Source organism: Canis lupus, chromosome 27 (genome assembly GCF_011100685.1).
Source record: "Canis lupus familiaris isolate Mischka breed German Shepherd chromosome 27, alternate assembly UU_Cfam_GSD_1.0, whole genome shotgun sequence".
NCBI classification, from domain to species: Eukaryota; Metazoa; Chordata; class Mammalia; order Carnivora; family Canidae; genus Canis; species Canis lupus.
The window spans coordinates 25,512,479-25,530,382 of NC_049248.1; the positions used below are offsets into that span (position 1 = coordinate 25,512,479).

At 35.8% G+C, this 17,904-nt stretch overlaps 1 protein-coding gene across 2 annotated transcripts in view; it reads right to left on the bottom strand.

The window, feature by feature from the left end:
• Positions 1-17,904, bottom strand: part of ITPR2 (inositol 1,4,5-trisphosphate receptor type 2) — a 472,751-nt gene that overhangs the window by 240,630 nt on the left and 214,217 nt on the right. For both annotated transcript variants that reach the window (XM_038577122.1, XM_038577123.1), the window contains exons 32-34: positions 15,354-15,479; positions 2,128-2,256; positions 821-941 (exon numbers count right to left, since the gene is read on the bottom strand). In XM_038577122.1, the coding sequence (XP_038433050.1) occupies positions 821-941; positions 2,128-2,256; positions 15,354-15,479 (376 nt within the window). The remainder of the gene's footprint in view (positions 1-820; positions 942-2,127; positions 2,257-15,353; positions 15,480-17,904) is intronic.

Genomic DNA, 17,904 nt, shown 5'->3' on the forward strand with positions numbered 1-17,904 from the left:
CCAGGGCTGCATTAGTTGAGAAAGTGGTCAGGCACATCTGTTTGTTTGTTTTTTAAGTCCAGTATTTCTTTCTCCTGCTCCCCTCCGCCATCTGGAGAACAGCCCTAATTAATTAGGAAGCAAGGAAGCAAGGAGAAAGGAAGGAAGGAAGGAAGGAAGGAAGGAAGGAAGGAAGGAAGGAAGGAAGGAAGGAAGGAAGGAAGGAAGGAAGGAAGGAAGGAAGGGGGGAGGGAGGGGAGGGAAGAGGAATTTATGAGAAACTCCCTCTAAAATCTACTAACTTTCACTTAGCTATAATCATCCCCTTGCCTTCCATTTCATTTGTAATTTCTGAAGGCTTCTGTATACAACAGGCCCTTAGTTAATACTAATGGATTTCAGGCCAAATTACAAAACTAAAAAAACCCTCAAAAGGTCCCACTGCCCTATGAAGGTATTAGTATGTCAGGCTACTTAACAGACAATTCCATAATGAAATCTGAGATAACAATTAAACTAAACTCATTCCTGTAAAATCTTACCAAGCTATGTTAGTGTTATATACAATATTAAGATTAGAAATACAATTAAAACTCAATAAATAAATTTTTAAAATTTGAAAAAAGAAATACAATAATTATATTCCCTTCCCCAAAAGTAAGCAATGTTCAGAACTGTTTGCTCTTCAGTTCTGAACTGAAGTTCTAAACCTCTTCAGCTTTAGAGAAACCATACCTTTATTAAGTTGTAAACTGGGAAGCTGCTTGTTTTGGCTACTAGCCAAAAGTCTGATTTCTTTAACAAAATGTAAAAGTAAGTAAAACTCGACATTCTGACTTACCCACTTCAGCCAAAGTTCTGATACAAGACTCCACGGAGGATTTCTGTGCTGGATTTGGCCAGGTGCAATTGTAAATTCTGAAGGCAGATTGCAGCAACTGAATAAAAACTGGCTGATGTGTCTGAAAACAAAAAGAAAGTATGCAAATAGGCCTAGCTCCTAACATGGCATCTATGCATTATCAAAAAGGCTCTTCAAAATAGGCTCATCAGTGCCATTTACAGAATATCTCATTTAACAAATATTTATTATGTACCCATTCATGACAAGCACCATGTCAAATGCAATAGAAAATCGATTACTTGCATTTTAATTATATTGTTAATCAGAAAAAATTTGGCATTTCTTGAAGCCAAACACATGAATTTAAGTATATTTTTTTAATAATCTCTAGTTTATTTCCAAATATAAATAGAGCAATGTTCTGAGTTTGTTTGATTGATTGTATATTTTTGTTTCATATAATAAGTAAAGACAGGAGACAACAATTTTGACATCTAAAAACAATTTCATATGGTTCTAATAGTTCAAAAGTTTTCTGTAAAGAAAATATAATCAAAAATGATATTTTTTATAAAAATAATACAAAATTACTATAGAATTTTTGGGGCCCACAGAGATGAAAATCACCAATAACCCTACCATGTAGAGATGATCAGTATCAACATTTTGAAGATATTTACTTCCTGAGTTTTTCTGTGTATATATGCACATATATTCTTTACACATGCAGAGTTGGATGATACTATAATACAATTCTAGGGACTGTTTCACATAATATTACTTCATAATCATCATCCTTAGTCATAAATATTTCTTTTAAAACATGATTTCCATTTGCTATGTAACAAGCCATCTGACAGATACACCATTATTTAACTATTCCCCTATTTGTGGTCATTTAAGGTTGATGTCAATTTGTAAGTATTATAAATACTTGAATGAAAATTTCAGTATGTAAATTCCTGCTAATTCTTTCAGGATAAATTACTAAAGTCAATTTACTGAGTCAAAATGCCTATCCATTTAAAGAATCATTTATTGCAACACTTGGCAAACAGCCAAAGTACTGACATGAATGTTTCTATTACGCTTGGAGGAAGAACAGGAATAATTCAATTTGAAGATGAGGCTTCTTAAAAATAAAGCTTGGTAAACTCAGAAATGGATAAAACATCAATAATATGAGAGAAAAGTGACCTCCAGAAGTGTAGGAAATGACTTCCTGACCAGATTAAAGTCTTTTCTTATGCAAATATGGTAAAATAAATTCTGTGTCAGAATGCTCCTGTATTTGTTTAGGTTACCTGGAGGCTGGTACTGTTGTCTGAAAAGGGGGAATTAAAGAAGCCGCTCACAATATTCATTATTGACTCTGTAACACACTTCTCCAAGAAGGTGTCTGCGTGTTTCCTATCTGTGGTTGTGTTGCAAACCTGGAGAGAAAAATTGAACAGCTCAATATATCTTATCACATCTTTGAATTCTAACTGAAACCTTGTAAAAATTGATCTGATACTGTTATTTGTAACATTTCTTCTGCTTTTGAAAGTTGCTTTGAATAGACACATTTTTGCTGAAATCTATTAAATTTTCATCATTCTGGTGTAGCTGCTCCTTTACATTGGTTGTCATTTTATCCTTGGATCAGAATTCTTTCATAGACCTCCCCTCCAGTCCCTTCGTCCCTACTCTGCTTCTCCCTACTCTTGTACACCAACCTTCTCCCTCTGTCTCCAAGCATGACTTTGCTGGAAAACCACCCTTCCACTCAATGTGAAGAAATCAAAGAGAAACAGTCATTCTAAGAAAGTGGTGAATGTGATTAATGGATATTCTACATATTTTCACTTATAATACCTAGCCCAAACTGGAGGATGCAAACAGAAAATATTTGGCAAGGAAAACAGAAAGCTAAAAGAAGATAAAGCTCTTTCCAACACTTTTGACCTTTTCATCCATAGATTCTCTGGGAAGCATGGGAGTGTGCCTTTGCATGCTTCCTTCTGAGTAGGGCTGAGCAAGAAGAGACCATACTCACGCTAAGGATAGACCAGAAAAGAACACAGGCCTGGTTCCTGCCCTGATTTTTATATGTGATTAAGTGAGGCAGAAATTGGTCATTTTGTGAAACAAACCACAAATTTCCAAGGATGTCAGGGTAGACAAATTGCAAAAGCTAAGATACATGATTAAAAACAAATGAAAAAAAGCTGGGTAATAAAAAGAAACATGAAGATAAAAAGAAGAAGAAAGTGGGAGGGGGAAAGCACAGGGTGTGAGAAACTCCTGAAAAACTGGGGCAGAGTAACAAAGTTTAAATATTCGCACAGTGATGGTGGAGAAAATATGGTGGCCAGATGTTTCAGATGTTCTCAGACAATCCAAATTTCTGCATCATTTCTTTTTCTTTTCAGTAAGGTGATTAATCAAAAGAATAAGTATAATTTAATTTTATATTGCATATTGCTTTAAAATCTTTCACACAAATAAGCTCACAAAAGAGTAAATTTCCCTCCTCACACAGGTGTCCCAGTGTTTTGGTTGGGGAAATAACAGTATTTGCTGAATGGAGGAAAAAGAGGACAGGGAGGGATTGCTTTGTTTCTAAGTCACTTCCCAGCAGGGCTCTTCATTTTTTCCTTGTCTATTAAATGACACCTACCTGACAGGGTTGTATTAGAGATAATCTCACAGTTATTGCAGGGAACAGTGCAATTGAAGGAAATAGATCATGCCAATTATGCATTTAGTTAGGGTTCCAGAATATAACATAATGCCTGGCATATACAACATGTTCAATTAATGTTTGGAAAATGAATAAATCAATTGATTTTTAAAATGAAAGAGTAAGAAAGAATAGAAAGACTCATGTTGTTTCCGGTTAACTTTGGGATAGGTTATAATTGTGGAACATCAGAACTAAAATTAAATGTGGTCCCAGAACTAATACAAAATTAGGTTTCCCACGATGGATATGATACAGGATTTATTTCGTTTCATATCCTTCCACTATTAGCTTTTATATTGAAATGTTCTGATTTGTAGGATAAAAATATATTAAAGATGAAGAGGTAGCCAACCAATTCTACAATAACCAGCTCAAATAACCTTCCTCATCCAGTGACATTTCACACAATTGTGTGGGGTTCTGCAGAGTTATTGTGGTATCACATTGAATTACCTGCAACTGGACATTTGCTAAAGAGCCACTTAGAAATTTGCCTTATTTAGTCAATGGATTAGTAAAAGTAATCTATTTCTAGATAAAGACTTTCCTCGAAAAGCTGGTTTACAAAACTATGTGGACTCTATTGCTCAATGCATTTGAACAAGAAATTCAAAACAATTTTTCAAGATATTTTTCCTGCCCCATATGAATGATAATATTTTTGCACCTCTAGAACGTTGCATCCTACATTGCAATATCATGGATAGGCAGGAGATAGAAGAAGCCAGCTTTTAAAACTTTCCAGGGGAAAAAAAAGAATCCTAAAAATAACAATATTTCTTTATCCAGCCTGTCTTTTATTTATTTTTACTGCCTCACTCCAATAAACCCTGGAAATGATTCAAAAATATTATATCACATTAAATTAACTTTTATGTGTAATACACATATTTTCAAGTTTTCAATCTATTTGCACATATTATTCACATACCACTATTTCCTTTAAAGCATGCCCCATGTGACTCTCCAAACATTTATTTTAAAAGGTTAAATTTATTCCATCATATCAATGCACCATCATGTTTTAATCCATTTTTGGAATAAATTGAGGTATACATAACCAAAAATACAAATCATTTTTCTTATTTTCCTAGTTTATTTCGTTCTTGCCAGACTTGTATGTGATTTTCCTAAATTTTCTTGCAACTATAATGAATCGTGCAAAATTCTTCTATTTACTTTCAGATTTTTGGCATATATTCTACCAAAAGAGGAGTCAGCAGTTGAGGATATATAGGCAGTTTTATACCATTGCGAGGCTGAGGCCCTACAGTAATAAACAGACAATGTTATCAACAACCTATTTGTAGATGCACAGGATGGTCCCTCATCACTACCAACTAGCTCTGGTTGGGATCATCTGCTGTATGGTCCTGGCAGAACAGAGTGGAAGAATAAGAATTCAGGTACCTATTGGGTCTCTGCCTCCAATCCCATCTCTTTCTCCTCACAGAGGCTTTGGCAGTGTCTGCATCTCTGGGTGCAGCTCCCACTGAGCTCTACCACAGTTTCCCCAATCACAACAGTGCTGTCTTTGCGTCTTCCCCTGGGTGCAAATATCTTTGCAGTGTCCCCAGTTCCTGGGTGCTCCCCTGTGCCTTCTTGGTCACTTTCACACTGCCCAGATCTCCTGGAGGATGCCATCTGGTTCCTGCTGAAACTGACTGCTCAAACTGTAAATTATCACTATTTTTGCCCGCTTAATGATACCTAAAAGTCATTTTGTGTTTCTGGCATCACTAATGAGCCTTGGCACTTTCCACGTAATCACTTCATGCCTATATTTTGTCACGTACAGATGATTCAAATCTTCTAACCACTCGAAGTAAGACCTGGATAATGACTGATACATTACGTATCATTTTAACATATTTTTCATAATAAGCTCTTTTTGACTGTCATTTCACATATATCTTTCACATTCCAAACTTTTATTTAGAATGTTCATTTCATCACATTTCATTGTGTCAAATAAAATAGAACTCAGGCACTATTTTTTCTTTTTCTTTTTTAAGATATTATTTATTTATTCATGAGAGACACAGAGACAGAGAGAGGCAGAGACACAGGCAGAGGGAGAAGCAGGCTCCATGCAGGGAGCCCGACATGGGACTCGATCCCAAGTCTCCAGCGTGACACCCAAAGGCGGCACTAAATCGCTGAGCCACCGGGGCTGCCCATTATTTTTTCTTTAGATCATTTCTATTTACTTAACATAAAGAAGAAAAAAAACTCCCCTCTACAGAAGGGATATCCTACACATTTTGTTCTAGTTTTTTATTGGAGTCCTCCTCCATTCATATATGTGTCCTGATTCCCATTTAACTATTTACACTATCTGAGAGTTTGCTGCTGTAGTGACCTAACTCATGGATTCTATTCTGATCAATTTTTTCCCATATTGATATCCACCTGTCCTCCAAACATTTACTAAATACTGATTTCTTGTCTCACTCTTAGGGTGCTTGAGGTTTGTCTTATATCACTAATTACTATTTAAATCTCTCTGGTATATTCCATGTGTCCTTATTTTTTAAATATTTTAAAATATCTGTAAAATATTAAAATAATCCCAAACTCCATATATCACTATTTTTCAAATTATTTGTTTAAATTATTAAATTATTATTATTTAAATTATATCTAAATATTGGATTACAAGTCAGGACAGTGAATCAAACAAAACAAAGTCCCTACTCTATAAGAGTTATTCTAATCAAGAAAGGCATTCAATAGACAAATTAATAAATACATAATATAAATGGAAAATAGAAAATAGAGCAAATAGGATACTCTAGAGAAGAATAAAGAAGGGCAAGCTGTACAGGGATAAGTACAGCTTCTTTTTATGCTGCAGGAGGAGTGGATATGGTTGAGGATTACTATTTTATTTACCTCATTTGCTTAAGGAACCTCTCTGGATAAGGTGACATTTTAACATAAAACTGAAGGAAGTGAGGAAAAAGCCTTGGAGGTTTCCAGGGGAAGAGCAAGTGAAAATCTGTCTCCACCAGTAGAATATAAGTTCCTGGACATGGAAAGCTAGTCTGACTTGCTCATCACTCCACATGCAGGACCTAAGTACATAGTAGGTATAAAATCATTTGCTGAGACACAAATATGAAACATTTCTAGACATAATTTTGTCTGACATTTCTCCCCTTGTAAATACGATATCCCTTCTCTCCTCCACTCTAAAAGTGACCACTACTCTTTCAAAGATGACAGATGGACTTACTAAAGCTATATGCTAGAGCAACACTGTCCAATAAGACTTTCTCCAATGATGGAAATCTATATCTGTGATGTCCAACACATGTGTTTATTGAGCTCTTGAAAGGTGGCTGATGCTATTGAGGAACTGATTTTCCATTTGATATAATTTTACCTAATTAAAATTTAAATTTAATTGTGGCAAGCTGCTACTCTACAGGATAGGGTAACTCTAGTGCCCGTAACATAATTTTGATCACACACTCAAGGAATACAAATCCTAAGGATCATTTTTGTATTCTTGTAGACAGTACACATGTTCCTCTAAATAGCTGAGGTGATATCACATATTTATTTTAATTTGCATTCCTACATTCATGAGGCCAAAACTTCCAAACATTCACTTTTTACATCTCCCTTTATGTGAGTCATTGGTTCATACACTCAATTGGCTTTCTTAGAAGTCTACATTCATTTTTTAAAAAGGTAATATTTTTCCTAGTATCAATATATATTAATTGTAGGAACACTGAAAAAATATAGAAAATCACAAAATGGAAAACAAAAATTATCTATGATACAAAAATACAGATAAAACCATGGTTAACCTTTTAGAATAATTTCTTCTAATCTTTGTGCACTCTGCCATTTATATTTTACGTAACTGAAATTATTCTAGATAACCAGTTTTGTCTTCTTTTTATACTCATCACTCAACCATTAGCACATCCCACATTACTAAACATCCTCAAAAAATAATCTCAATGATCTATAACATCAATCTTACAGATATATCATAATTTATTGAACCATTTCTCTATTATTAAATTTTGAAACTATTTCTTACTGTATATTATTATAAAAGCCTGTTGAACTTCTTTGACCATAAATCCTTGATATCATTTCTAATTATTTCCTGAGGACAGATTCTTGGAAGGTAAATTATTTGACACATTAAAAAGGTATGAAGGTTTCTTTTAATGTATTACCAAAACGCCTCTCAGAAAGACAGCATGAATTTACATTCTCATCAGCAAAGTATGTGAACCAACATTTAATATTATCTCTTTACTTTTATCTTTTTGCCCTTACAACTTTGATAGTTAGAAACTGGATCTTATTCCTCTCTGTATTTTTAAAAAATTATTAACAGTTGACTATTTTTTCAGAATGCCTGAGTCTTGACCATTTCATTATTAGGTTGTTAGTGCTGTGTGTGTGTATATATACATATTTTTTTTTTCTTTTTAAAGCATTGGACCTTTAAAGATTTATTTATTTATTTTAGAGGCTGGGTGGCAGAGGGAGAGGGAGAGAGAAACCCAAGCAGGCTCCACACTCAGCATAGAGTCAGACGTGGGCCTTAATCTCATGACCCTGAGTTCATGACCTGAGCCAAAACCAAGAGTCGGAAGCTCAACCGACTACACCACTCAGGCGCTCCAAGTTCTTTATGTAAAGATTATTAAGCTTTTTAAAAAATGTTCAGTAACTTTTTCCTTATTTTGATATTTTTATTTATATGTGTGATACTCTATGTGCTTGTGTTTGAAATTTTCAAAAAATGAAATGTCTATTATTTTCCTTAATTATTCTCATTCACTGCTTTCATGCTTAAAAAGAACCTTCTCATCCAAAGACATAAATAGTCACCTACATTTGCATCCATTTTTATTGTTCCATATTTACCTCTAAAATCTTAATCTAATTGCAATTTATGCTATTATATGATTTAGGTTAGAAGCTGAGTTCATTACACCCCAAATAGCCAGTGTCCTCAAACGTCATTTTGATTTAGTTCAAATCAATAATTTGTGTTGAATGTCCATTCCATGCCAAGAATGTTCTATGTACCTGGGATCTGTCAGTGAATAAAATATATGAGAATTACTACCCCAATGGAGCTTATATTATTACTTTAATAATCCATGCATAAGCAAACTTACAGCCCATTGGACAAATCCAGCTATATCCACTTGTTTACATATTGTCTATGGCACCCTTCCCTTTAGTAATGGCTATAACCGTTGTGATAATGGTCTGAAAAGCTAACATATTAACTACCTTCCTGTTCATGGAGAAAGTTTGCTCATCCCTGAAAATAACTAATACTTCTTTACTAGTGGGTAATAATTTCTTTATCATATATTAATATCTTACATATGTAAAACTCTGTTTATGCATATTTATTTCATTCCACTGACATGCCTACTTAATTCAATGTGAAGACTACACTTACTTTGTTTTCAAATTCACTTCTTAAATATTTTTCACCTCAGTGGACATGTATTTATTTATTTATTTATTTATTCCACAAATACATACTATCTACTATGTGTGAGACACTGTTCTAGGTCAGGTGTAAACCAAATGGACAAAGTCCCTGCCCTGTGTTTGTTTCAGTAGGAACAAATACAAATGCACACAAAAATGTCACATGGAGATCAGCTCTACGAAGAAAAATGAAGCCAAGTGAAGGGGGGGAGCAGAGGGAAGAATTTGCTGCACACAGGGTGGTATGTGAAGGCCTCTTTGAAGACTTTAAAGCAGGAACATGGAAGAAGTCTTGAGGATACCTGGAAGACCAGTGCATCCCAGGCAGATGCAAAGGTGCTGAGATGGGAATGTGTTTGGCATATTTGTGGAACAGCAAGATGGCCATTAGATGGAACAGAGAGCTAGCTAGGGGAAATTAAGTGGACATGGGCAAGGGGAAGGGTATCAGAGGAGAGGCCAAATCATGCAGCTATTTTACTTTGGGAAGAATTTAAGCAGAGGAGTGACCTGAACCAACATTCTTCTTCCTCTTTTGAATCATGATGGCTGCAGTGTAGATGAAGGATCAACAATAGATGAAGGAGGGCAAGTGTGAAAGCAGGGAAACAAATTATGAGGCTACTGCAATGATACAGATGAGAGTTAATGGTACTCTGGAGCAGATGGTAGTGATGGAAGTGTTCAGGAGTAGTCAGATTTTAAACATTTTTTTAAATATTTTTAAGTTAGGGGATCCCTGGGTGGCGCAGCGGTTTGGCACCTGCCTTTGGCCCAGGGCGCGATCCTGGAGACCCGGGATCGAATCCCACATCAGGTTCCCAGTGCATGGGGCCTGCTTCTCCCTCTGCCTGTGTCTCTGCCTCTCTCTCTCTCTCTCTCTCTCTCTGTGACTATCATAAATAAATAAATAAAAATAATTTTTAAAAATAAATAAATAAATAAATATTTTTAAGTTAAAGTCTGTAGAATTTGCTAAAGGAATGGAGTTAGAGTGTAAGGAAACAAAGTTTACAGTTAACACCAAGACTTTTTGCTTGAATACGTAGATTGAATAATGGAATTGTCACTTACTGAGAAGCCAGAGACTTGAGAAAGAATTCATTTTTAGTGGGATATAGGAATGAATGGGGAGCCGGAAGTTAGATAGCCAAGTGGCCATGTCATACAGGCAGTTAGATATGTGAGACTGGACATTAGGAGAAGGATCCAAGCATCAGTCAGTCTGGTATTAAGGACGGGAGAGTATTGAGATCAGCAATCAAGGGATTATAGACAGGGGAGTAAATCTAAGGTTTGAGTCTATCACATTCCAATATTTAGAATCTAGAAAGATTCAGAGGAAAAAGCAAAGGAACTTAAGAATGAGTGGGCAATGAGTGGGGGGCAAGCAGAATGGAAAGTATATTCTGGGGGCCAAGTGAAGAAGTGTTTCAGGAGGGAATTGATCAACTATGACAAATGCTGCTCAAGATTTAAAGAGCAAAAAGTAGGATGCAGCATAGGGATCAACCATCAATCAAGAATAGTCAAATATTCATTCCATTGGACAACACCAAAATAACTTGGCCTGAAAGTTGAGGAGAAAAAATAGAATTATAACTGAGGGAAAAGGGTCACAAAAAGGTAAGGTTTATAGAGTAATATATAGTCCTTACTTGCCTGCAATGCTAGCTAATAAGGCCATACAAAAAGAATACTTTAAAATAAGACATTTCAATGGCTCATACAACTTAAAAAAGTCAATAAATCTCTAGAATCAAGTCATCAACCAAAGAAAACTACAATTCCATCAAATTAAAGAACTTGGAAAGTGTGGTTCAAGGTACATATAAAATTTACCTTTACTCCTACTTCGGACCTATTTGGTAAGCTACATAAAGGGAGAGAATGGCTCAATCAAGTGATCTATTTGAAAATAAAATACTCTGATTTGTCCTGTTAAGCAGTGATTGACAAGGCAATGACGCAACACTGCATTTAGATGCACCTCTAAATTATTTCTTGGTCTAATTTCATTTCTGCCAATACATCACTTAGAGTACCACTGGCCATTAGAGAATCATGAAATTGATAGCAAAATTGGAAACTTCTTCAAAAGAAAAAATGTAGTCTGAGGCTAACATTGGCCACTTTCAGGTGCTTTCTAATGACTCAAATCCCCTGACTTTGAAAAAACAATGAGTTACAAAGACAAAGGGAAGCATTTCTGCCCTACAAACAACAATTTTATTCCATATTGGAACACATACCAAAGTGGGCTTCTGTTAAATGCTCTGAAAGACAGTGGGACATCTTTCAATGAGTGAAATACCTTTGCTGCCTCCCTAAATTCGGTATATTTCCAGAACATGGATACTGTCTGTCAGGAAATCAGAATGGAATCCGGTGTGTGAATCCTAGCACCAGTTTCTTAAAAACAAGTCTTTCATGGCAGCCCGGGTGGCTCAGCAGTTTAGTGCCTTCCTTCATCCCAGAGCGTGATCCTGGAGTCCCGGGATCGAGTCTCGCATGGCTCCCCGCATGGAGTCTGCTTCTCCCTCTGCCTGTGTCTCTGCCTCTCTCTCTCTCTCTCTCTCTCTCTCTCTCTCTCTGTGTGTCTCTCATGAATAAATGAGTAAAATCTTTAAAAATATATTTAAAAGAAAACAGTTTTTCAGAAAGATTTTCTTCTATGGGTCTTAGCAAAATAAAAAGTAAGGAGGTACAAACAGGAATATGAAAGATACTAATTAAGACTCTTTAGAGAGCTTTACCCAAGAGTAAACAAAAAGAACCTGGTAGAGATGATTCCAGAGCAACATGAAGAGAAAGGTAGAAGGTGGCATGAATGCCACTACATATTAATATTTCTTTTGCCTTTTAAGTAAGATTGTTCTCCAAACTTCTACTGAAATAATCATCTGCCTTGCACTGGCTAGATCCTGCCTGAAACACTGCGTTCCATCCCAAATGCCATACTTTTAGAACACTGACATATTAGAGAGAACCCCAAAGTGTACTGAAAATAGGAAGGAGCTCAGAACAAATTTGAGAAAAAGCACTGGATTGAGCCACAGCACATTTCCCAACTCTGCTTCTAGCTAGGCAAGTCACCCTGTGGTAGCAAATTAATCTCTCTGGAACCCAGAGGCAAAATTATGAGGTCAATCTAGACGGTCTTAAGTTCTTTAAATTGTATAATTTTATTATTTCAAAGTAGATCATCAGCAAGGAGAATATGTTACTTATGGTAAATACCTACATCTCCGCTGAATTGAATCGTTCTATGTTGCTACGAAGGAAGAAATAGGCAAAAATCATAAGACATAAATATCTGGCTCAATATTAAGAGTTTTTAATAAATTTAAGTTATGTAGCAACGACACCAGTTGTCTCAAAACATAGTGAGATCACTCTTATTAGAAATATACAGGCAGGTGCTGAAGAGCATAAACTATATGACTGCTAGTCTGTTCCAATCTTAAGATCCTACGATTCTTTAGGTCCAATTTGCCACATACCTTTCCTCATATTACCTTTGCTATTTTCTCACTGATTTAAATCAGCTGTTCCAGGGCTTCATCACTTCATGGGAACCTCTGAATTAGCCCATCTCTATGTCAAGTCATTATTGTGCATATTCAATTTCACAGACATGCTTTCTGGTTCTTGCCTATACTGGATGGTCCTCCTTTTGGTTATCCTCAACATTCTTATTTGGTATAGGTATTGAGGAAGCTTGTTGAAATTGCTTTAAAGGCTACATATAACCTTGTAATAATACCAGTGATGTTACCACGATGTGGATGAAATAGATGATGTTATCAGCTCTCTTAGTAAGTGCCACAGATGTGCTAAGAGCTTTATATGCATAATCTCATTGAATCCTCCTGATAACCCTATAAGGAATGTGTTATAGTATCCATTTTACAAATAAGGAAGCTCAGAGTCAGAGGGGTAAGTACTTTGCTCGAGGTAACAGAGCTAGGAAGTGAAAGAATCTAGACTTGAACTCTGGTCTGGCTAATACCTCTAAAGTACCTACTCTTAAACTACATATTCTACTGCAGTGGTTCCTAAAGTTTAGTCCCTGGACCACCAGCTTCAGCATTACACGGGAACTTGTTAAAAATGCACAGACTCACATCTACTGAGTCAGAAACTCTGGGGTGGGGCTCAGCAATCTGTGTTTTAACAAACCCTCCAAATAATTCTGATCCTCACTGAAGTTTGAGAACTACTGATCTACTCAACTGAAAATTTGCCTAGAAGGCCACATTCTACTTATTTAAACAATTTTCTTTTTTTTGTATTTGAATTTGAGTGTGTGATGGCTCCTTAATCTCTCTTCAAGAGGAGAAAGACAAAGCCCAGTAATGGAAAATCAGATTTTCTTTCCCTTCCCTGAAATAGGAAGGGTGATTCTTTGTCATTCTTGGCAAGGGGATAAGAGATCTGCTGTTTTAAAATATAAATAAGAGGGAAACCAGAAGGAAAGAAAAAAATGCTATTTACAGTATAGCTAAGCTATTGTGGTTAGACATTATAATGAGTAAATAGACTAGAAAGATCTCAAAATTCCCTTCAAGCCTTTTATAAAATAAATAACATTAAATGTCTACTAAATCAAAATAGTTAAAATAAAAACTTTTCCTAGCATGCATGCTTAAAAAAAATACATCTTAGCTTTATAAATACATCAGTGGCAAGGATGTTTCCAAGGTGGCATAACCAGTGGCAGGTACATCAGCTTTCTTTGGCTTAAAAAATAAAAATCCTTTTAGCTTTGTAGCTCATGCTGTCTAGAATGTGACCTTGGTCTTTTTCAAGCTTATCTTTAGTCCGTAGCACTGTGCAACTCTGCAAATCAGTCTATAATCTCTTTAATATCTTCCTGCACGTGCAATTTTAAAGCTCAGTCATCGGCATATAAACCATTCTTTACTTCAAGGTCTCTATAGATACCTCCAGCCCATCAGATACAAGAACTTTCACAAGGACACAGGGGTAAATATGAGTGATATGAAAATCGTGTGTAAAACAAAGTGATTTCTCCACAGGTGCTGGTTTACCTGCAAAACATAATGATGGCTTTTCATTCTATAGAAATGAAGTAAAACAGGAACTGCCTTACTTCACACATGCTTAAACATAGTGGATTTGGCTCATACTATACCACATCGAGGGTAAAATGAGCACATTTCATCTGCAAGCCTGATGTCTTAGTCTCCAGTAGATATTTTATTATATTCCTTTTGTCTTCCTTCTTTCCAGAAAGGGTGTAAGGAGGCAGTTAACTAGTGAATGACAGTCAGCATCCATTCTTATAAGATGGTGAGAATGTAGACCTCACTAATCCCTCTCCTCCAAAATACATCTAAATAAGGCCTGTGTAAAGCTGCCAGCACTCAAGAATGTAGAGAACCAAAAAAGCTAGGGCAGCCCATCACAGGTCTAAGGATTATCTATACATTATCTTTTACTAGTGAGATTCTTATCTGAACATTCATGTCCCCTCATTTCAAAGGGAAAAACTAAAGATCAAAAAAAACCCTAAAATAATAGACCCTGTATCTTATGACTTTTCAACTTACCATAAAGGGGGGGGGGGTGTTGAGACATACTAACTAAAATTAAGTGCTATCTATAAAGAAGATTCCCTCCTTCTTTTCTTCATTCATTCATTCATTTACTCAGTTTTACTCAAAAACAATATCTAGAAAACGCCAACCAGCTCCACATGTCCTATCCAATCTCCCCCAAAAGGCTAGACAAAAGGAAATGAACTCTGTAAAAAGCAGAACCTATTTTGACCAATGAGTGAAGTAACTGGATGGTTCAATTACTGGAGCACTCTCCCAAAGGAAAATCTGGATAGGCAACACTGAGCAATGCTAAGCTCTGGATAGTCTGGTCAAGCACTTATCTGCCTGAAAGCAAGGGTCGAGGCCTCCTTATATCTCTTCCATCTACAGTTTGTAATCGCATCCATGATAAGAAGCTAAAAACAAATTGACCTCTGCCAATGTCTTCCTCAACCAATGTAAAAAGGCCACTAAAATTCCATTTAATAACAAACTGATATAGCCATTGTAAAAGTAGAAACAGACACCTTGTTTCTATACACACTATGCTGGTATTTTCTGCATGCCAACTCATTAAATCTCACAATCTTGTGAAACATATGCACAGCTTTTTGAATGTAATGGATTACATCCAAAGTTGGAGGGTTTAATTCCAAATCTTCATCCAGACCTTTAATACTGTTTAGTCAAAATACATACCAATAATCTAGGCATGAAGTAGTTATTTCATGGTGAAAGTTTAACTCACCCTTGCCATGTCCACCAAGAAGTTCTCAAATAATTTCCAAATGTGGTTACTTGTGTAGATTTCTTTCATTTCCACTTCAGTGTCCACGTAACAGTGGTTAACAAAATTCACATATGCAATTTTAACCTGTGCAAGTTTCAAATACAGAAGAAAGTGAATTTTCTTTATCATTCATTTTCAAATATTAAATATGAAAAGTTAAGTAAAATCTGTGTTAATCACTATCGTGGATGATAGCATGTTTTATGTAGACCTAGAAAGCGTTCCCATTTCCCTTCTTTTACTTAAACGCTCCAGGCCCTGATCTAATAGCCCATTCCCCTGTGCCCAGAGACTGGTATACAGAAGAACATTTGACTTAGTTGAGACTCTGAGAGTCAAATGTGCTCCTTTCCTGTCTTCCTTCCTCTCCCTCCTCTCTCCTTCTCTCTGTCTCTGTCCTTCTATCCCTCTCTCTCTTTATCATTCTCTCTCTCTCTCTCATTACTAAAGTGGAACAAGGTAAACTTGAACCCCAAGAACCCATCTTCTGCAGGTGACTGAACAACAATTATTCTCAGGAGAGAAAGAAGAACCACAAAGGAAAAGGAGACAAAAGATGGAAAGAATTCTGACATTATTTGAACCTCCTGATTCATCAGAACAACTATCCTTCAAATTCCCGAATACAGAAGCCAATAAAATTCCCTTTTTTTATTTAAATCGTTTAAGTTCGGTTTCTGTCTTTTGCAATCAAGAGACGTCTAATCTAATGCTTAAATGTGTTGATTAAATAATACTTTATTGCCACTCAGAAATATTTAAATTACTATTTCTGAGAAGAAATAAGCTCACAGTTTACAAAAAAATTATTTTAAGATGTAGTAACATTCCTTCTCATATTTAATCAAATTCCTCATAAAGGACTGAGATGAGTCTCACCACACAGAGTATTTCTTAAAGTATGGAGATCAGTTTTTGTCTTTCTTTCTTTCTTTTTCTCTTTCTTTTTCTTTCTTGTGAAAATGTGATGAGGGGCATCTGAGTGGTTCAGTCTATTAAATGCCCAACTCTTGATTTCAGTTCAGGTCATGATCTCAGGGTCAAGAGATGGAGCCCTGGGTCAGGCTCTGTGCTCAGTGCAGAGTCTGCTTGGGATTCTCTCCCTCTCCCACCGCCCCTCCCCCTAGCTTGCACACTTACATGCTCTCGCTCTCTCTCTAAATGAATGAATGAATGAATGAATGAATGAATAAATAAATAAATAAATAAATAAGTGATGAATGCTATAAGCCACCTCAAATGTATATATATATACAAAACCATTTAAATAATTCCAAGGATTCATAGAATCCAAGTTAGAACCATAAGGAGTACAAGGCCAGCTTTCATGACCTTAGTACTTATCTCTATTTGACTAAGGTCAAAAAGTAGACAGGGTGTCTGTGTCAAGAACTGAACATAGAGTAGGAGACATCAGAGCCATTCAGCACATTATCATAATCATCTTGACAGCAGCTTATAGCTATTCATTGTTTGCTACATGCCAATCACCTATAGCATTTTGTATGTAATATCTCACTTAATGCAATCCTCTCAAATACATACTATATTGTTTCACTTTAAATTGTGGAAATTGAAGATTAGAAAGGTTAAATAATCTGCTGGAATCAGTCACACAGCTAGAATCCTAGAATGGATCCAGGATCCTGATTCATTTTTTAATTCATTTGTTCATTCATTCAAAACATATTATGAAGTATAGACTTAGGCTCAGCTAATATAATGGTAAATAGAAACAACCTAGTTGCTACTCTCATCAAGTTTTCAAGTTTATCATCTTGGGAAAGGATGCGAAGGCTACAGACATTTGTTAGCAAAATTCAAGTGCCAGATTTCAAATTGAGGACTCTTATAACTCTATTATGGGAGGCCAGGAAAGTGTTATTTATAGAAGTAATGTTTGAATCAAGAAATGAAGGATGAAGAGGAGTGAAGTAGGTGAATACAAGTTTTAAGTTACTATGTTACTATGATTTAAAATGTCTGGATTTATATCAAATTCAATGCATCACGCATTTATGAACTTTGCAACAATATACCACAACAGTAGAAAAGAAAGAAATTATTGCAATGTACATTCCTGGAAGCCTCATTAATCCTGTTGGCAGACAACAAGTTTTTAATGAGTTTTTTCCCTATTATCAGAGCCAAACAAGGACAGAGGGGAAAAAAATGATGTGCAAACAAAGCAAAACGCAGGTCCATATCTCCAAGAATGCACTTATTCCTAAAGCAAGGTAAACCTACAGAATCTAAGAGATGATACTGCTGCACCATCCTAGCCTCTCCTATCAGCGATCATAAATTATTTATGAAGCATCTATTACATGCTCAAAAACATACCAGAGGTTACAAGTAAATCTCAGTTTCATCACATCGCCATACTTAGAATTTAAGAGATTCCTATAGCAGCTTCCAGTAAACTATAGTGGCTCTACTTTGAAAAAGTTGATCATCTTTTCTAGCTCCTGCATAACTAAAAAAGTAAACTTTTTATGCTTTTTTGAAT